Below are 5,687 nucleotides of genomic sequence, written 5' to 3'. Positions count from 1 at the left end.
AGTAGGAACTTGAAAAAATGGAAAGACTAGGAAATTGAGGGGAGTTGGATCCGATTAAAATTAACTTATATATTGGTATTCTATGTACCTTGTGCACTAATAGGTACTACTAATATTTATCAAATTGTAGTAAATAAATAACTACTATAAATACTATACTGCATTCAGTTCCTATTAGGATATTACTTATCATTAAATTTTTTCACACCCTTTATAAAAGAGATTTAACAATCTTAATCATTAAAATATTTGTCTAGACTACCTTTTATCACTCTTTAAACGCCTCACTCAATTACTCCTCAATAATTAGAACAATAAGGATATATTTGAAAAAATTAAAGTAATAAATAATTCTTACGTACTTTAAAAAAAAAGTCAAATAGGTCCTCTTTTCCTCCTTTCCTCTTCCATTCCTTTTTTGCTCGCTCCCCTTTTCTGTCTCGTCCTTTCCTGAAGAGCAGAATAATTCACACACCCTAATTTCCATGCCCCAAATTCAATAGCCAAACCTCTCAACCCCATCGATCCATTTCCGATCAATGGCCAAACGAACCCTCCCCTTTCTCAAACACCTCCTCAAGTCCTCATCTTCATCCCCATCCCGTGGATTTTCCCATTCATTAACGTCAACCCGATCCGTCACCTACATGCCCCGACCCGGTGATGGCACTCCACGCGCCGTCACTCTCATCCCTGGTGACGGGATCGGGCCGCTCGTCACCGGCGCTGTCGAACAAGTCATGGATGCGATGCACGCTCCTGTGTATTTCGAGCGATATGACGTTCACGGCGACATGAAGACTGTGCCTCCGGAGGTTATGGAATCGATCCGTAAGAATAAGGTTTGTTTAAAAGGAGGGTTGAAAACTCCGGTGGGGGGTGGTGTTAGTTCCCTTAATGTTCAGCTTAGGAAAGAGCTTGATCTATATGCTTCCCTTGTTCACTGCTTCAACTTGCAAGGATTACCGACTCGCCATGAGAACGTTGATATTGTTGTCATTAGGGAAAACACGGAGGGTGAATATTCTGGCCTCGAGCATGAGGTTGTTCCCGGTGTCGTGGAGAGCCTAAAGGTAATCTTCCTACCTTAATACTAATACTTGTTTGCTCTGAATTTCACGTTGATGCTGGTTAGCTTACATCAATATTTGCTTCACTTTATCCAAATGTGTAACCTGTGTGTAGGATTGTTATTTTTGGAATAATATGCATACAATGTCAAGTGAGTAAAAGTTTTATATGCAATTGAAAAGGTTTTTGCTTTGTTAATTCAAGCGGGGATCTATTGCTATCTTAGACATCTAGAGCAAATGAAAATGACATGAGAATGGAGCAAGTAGAGGATTCTATTCATTGAAGACCAAATATAACCTAAATTTAGAAGATTTCAACTGGACTTTAAAGTAGATTAATGGAACCAAATGACAGGTTTATAAGATTGCCTACTTTTATTTCCTGTAATCTAGTAAGGAGTAGTTATCTTATTAACACAAAAATTGCAAACAAGTTAGGGAGATTGAAGTACCCTTGTCTTTTAACAAGATTTAGACCTATCTAGCCCAAAGCTTATCCTTGCTGTGTGATAGCCAGAATCATTCAGGATTTAGAGCAATTCTGCTCCTACAGGACTTTTTGACACAAAATCCCACTCTTAGTAGGATGTCAAATTTTATACCAGCTGAGTTTAGCCCCATACTTGCTAAGGTTTGGCCTTGACCAAAGAAAGTATTTTATAATTCTGTTTGTTTTTTTATCAAAGATTTTTAGCATACTGTTTATTACCCTCTTAGGTATACTTAAATGGAGATCCATGCTTGAATTTACCAATCATCTTATCAAGATCGTCCTAAAACATGTTGGTGGAAAAGCCTAAAGACACCTTAATGGAGTACCGTTAGCAACACTTAATCTCTTCTGTTTCCAAATTTGTTCCATAGTACTTGAAGTATTGAATAAAATCACAGCTTGCTTTACAGACCCATGTTTAACACCTCCATTTTTGCTTTCCTTTTTAATCCATTCAGCAACAGCATGACGCTCCTCAATTTTTAGTCGTATTTTTCTTTAGTTGAGTCTAATTGTGAGTGACTCATTTGTTTGTATTTAATCTCATATGCTAGATAAAACAGGATTAAAGGAAATAATCAGAATATAAGAGAAAAATTAGAAAAAACGGGAGATAAAAAAGGACAATCAAGAGAGAAACAGTGAAAGCATAAGTCAACAACAAACAACAACAACAACAACAACAACCCAGTGAAAGCATAAGTCAATAATCTCAAATATCTCTCTATATATACATATGCTTTTCACCTAATTTAAAAAGAAACTCTTTTGGCGCCACAAGAATGAACTAGAATTTTTTTTTGGCACCACAAGAATTGAAGAGATTTCAGATAGACTTTTTTTAACAAATCTGGGATGCAGATAAATCCTTTCAAAAATCTTGGTCTTCAAAAACTGGACCTTTGTTCTTAGAGTAGACAGTAGACTCTGAGAGTTGAAAGAAGACCTCTTTTTTCCAAATTGAATTAAAGGGGCTTACGGTGAATTTTTATTGTTGACACGGGAAAGGATTGATAAAGCATGAATAATGATAGTGGAAACAAGGAGCAAATATAGGACGTTGAGAATAAAGTTGATAGAACCAGGGGAAGCTAAGGGGAAATTGACACCACGTGTCAATGTGGCAGAGAAGATGGGAAATGTGGGTGACTTTTGACTTTGTATTTGCTTTGTCATGATTTTCATTAAAAAGCTAGCCCACGGGCCCTTACGGGTAAATTTTTCACTTTAGGTGATATGGCAAGAGTCTTCTCCCATTTATTGATCTCCGTGCCTAGTCAAGCCGTGTCATATAAATTGAAACGGAGGGAGTATTTTTTTTTTTTTTTAATTCTAATGATTTTTTGTATCCACTTTACACCTGTAAAAGTTTATGAAAAAAAATTAAAACTTAATTCACTCTATGTGCTCTAAAGAAGTGGAGAACACGTGTTGTTCCATGTCAGCTTTACGTATTCAATGAACACATTTGACAACTTAAGTGTTCAATAGCTACGACCTAATGAAGAGTTGCCAAAATGAAGTAGCGTGCCAAGTTGAGGGGAAGTCGATATATTTAGTTGAAGAAAACTATTGAAAGTAATGGTTGAAAAGTTAGGATGAAGGAGAAAATAACATGCCAATTCTAGTTGGAATAGCTTAATCGATTTGAATGCTTAATAGTTGAAACTTGTATAAAAAATGGATTGGCGTCAAACATTTTGAATCATCCAAAATTTAAAAGTCACATATATTGGAAAAAGTGGGAGTATATTTTTTTCTTATTTAACCCTTTACTATTGATAAGTAGCAACCTGCCTCTCCGGCTAAATTCTATTTGAAAGTGGATGGAAAGTTTGTCATGTGCTTATTTGAATGAGTAAATTTTGCAAGTTTGGTAGGCAACTCTAAGTATTAAAGAGAGAACAAAGAAAGTTACAGCTTCTCATATTTTCTTTCTTCCCCTTGCTTCTTTCTTCTTCTTCTTCTTCTTCACCAAAACACTTCCTTCCTTTTCTGAGTGTTATTTTGGGGCGAAGTAATTGTGCACTGGTGGATCAAAAAGCTTGTAAATTAACACTGAACAACTTATATCAGCAAAGCCAATGCATGTGTCGCAAGAGAATGAAATTTTTTTATTCACGCGAATGTGCTTTTTGTTTTAACTTTTAAGGTGATAAGAAAAGAGTCAAACAGTAGCATTAATTCTTTCTTTGGGTGAGGGGGTTGGGAGGAAGGAGGGAACCTAGAGAGCTGATCTTATGGAGGGGGAGGGGTGTTCCTGGTATGGTGGACCTTCAGCCATTGCCATAAAGAGGTAAAAGTGAGAATGTCTATCCCCACGAACTATATAGTTGCTGAGTTAAACTAACAAAAGGTAAACTTATTATCTTTTAAAGAGGTAGTTCAAAAACATTTATAGGGTTAAAGGAATACAACGAGTTAAATAATTGAAGGGGCTAGTTGCACTTGATCCTATTGAAAACTGAAAAGATTCTATGGGAAAATGCTAGTGTTTCATCTTTCTTAATGATGAGCCAAGCTTAGATAAGTTGCTTACATATAATATTTGTTCGTTACCAGATGTCCAATTCGTTGTTAAGAAGTGTATAGCTCTGTCATATTTCTTTCTTGGTTTATTGTGGCCTAATGCATGAACAACCTCAGCCTTTGGGTTTCTCTGTTATTTTTTGGGATTTTCTTTTGTCACTCTATCTTCTGGACGTACTCTCTTTTCACCCTTTTTGTCAAAATTTCTATGTTAAGGCCCAACACATTACATATTATTGGTTGTTAATCAGCATTTAATATATTCTCTGCAGCACAGCCAGAGATGTGCTATGAAATTAGTCTGTGTTATGATGAAAAGACCTAATCAAGTGCATCATTTGCTAAGATTTTCTAAATGATTATCTAAACCATATTACATATCCATCTTTTAAAGTAGTTTGCAAGACAGCTTACACATCTGAATTTAATATTGATGTACAAATCAACCGCTACAGTCTTTTTACCTAAGATCTGCTGTGAGCTTCCTTCTTTGCTCTCACCTTTATTTTTCTTCTTAAGTAGAATGTGTCACTTCCTGTAACGTGTAACATTTTCATTATATCAGGACCTAGCTCGTGCTTAGCTTTTAGAGGATATACGAATTGTCAACTCCATCATCTGTTTGTGGCAACATTTAAACTTTGTTTGTCTCACTATTGCAATTTTCAAGCTGGGACATTTTTTTAATTTTTTTTTTTGGTATTTTCCAATCACAAGTTACATTGTGGACCTAGCTCGTGCTTAGCTTTAGAGGATGTACGAATTGTCAACTCTATCATCTGTTTAGTGCAATATTTTTATAGAAATTTTGTCTCAATATCGCAATTTCCAAGCTGGGGCGCTTTGTTACATTCGTCTCTTGCATTTTCCAGTCACTATTACATTGTTGCGGAGTACTTATTCGGTGGTCCGTTGTGCTTTTGTCTCTCTCTCTCTCTCTCTCTCTCTCTCTCTCTCTCTCTCTCTCTCTCTATTTTTATTTTAATTCCCCCAGGGCTTCTAGCCCTAGGACATTGTGGGTCAGTTTCCTCTTTGCTTCTTTCCTTTTTTAGGATATCCCATACGGTGGGGTGATTTCTTCTCAAGTTCTTTTATACTATCATTCCGCGCTTCCATTTCAACTTTAAGAGTCATCCAATAGCTTCTTTCTTGCAGATTCTTATTGTTTGTGTCTTTGCTATATGAATTTTCTAGGTGATGACAAAGTTTTGCTCGGAACGAATTGCAAAATATGCCTTTGAATATGCATACCTCAACAATCGCAAGGCAGTGACTGCTGTGCACAAAGCAAACATTATGAAACTTGCAGATGGTTTATTTTTGGAGTCTTGTCGTGAGATTGCAAGCAAATATCCTGGGATCAAGTACAGTGAGATCATTGTGGACAACTGTTGCATGCAACTTGTATCAAGGCCTGAGCAATTTGATGTTATGGTACAAGTTTTGCCCTAATACTTTTCTAGTTTTTGGTTCTTGATTGTTTCTTTTTCTTGTGTGGTTTTTGTTTGCGTTTTGCTGCATGATGTTAAAGCTGTACTCAATTTCTGCTCTATATGGACCATTTATCTTAATCCTGACAATTTTTTTTTTTT

At 36.2% G+C, this 5,687-nt stretch overlaps 1 protein-coding gene across 1 annotated transcript in view; it reads left to right on the top strand.

The window, feature by feature from the left end:
- The first annotated feature begins 379 nt into the window (after positions 1 to 379).
- The window catches only part of LOC109212875 (isocitrate dehydrogenase [NAD] regulatory subunit 1, mitochondrial), a 6,690-nt gene continuing 1,382 nt past the window's right edge, over positions 380 to 5,687 (top strand). Inside the window, exons 1-2 of the mRNA XM_019376574.1 lie at positions 380 to 1,073; positions 5,290 to 5,529. Coding sequence (XP_019232119.1) covers positions 540 to 1,073; positions 5,290 to 5,529 — 774 coding nt within the window. The 5' untranslated portion in view covers positions 380 to 539. The remainder of the gene's footprint in view (positions 1,074 to 5,289; positions 5,530 to 5,687) is intronic.

The sequence above is a fragment of the Nicotiana attenuata genome, unplaced genomic scaffold (assembly GCF_001879085.1).
Source record: "Nicotiana attenuata strain UT unplaced genomic scaffold, NIATTr2, whole genome shotgun sequence".
Taxonomy (NCBI): Eukaryota; Viridiplantae; Streptophyta; class Magnoliopsida; order Solanales; family Solanaceae; genus Nicotiana; species Nicotiana attenuata.
This window is presented reverse-complemented; position numbering and strand designations above follow the sequence as displayed.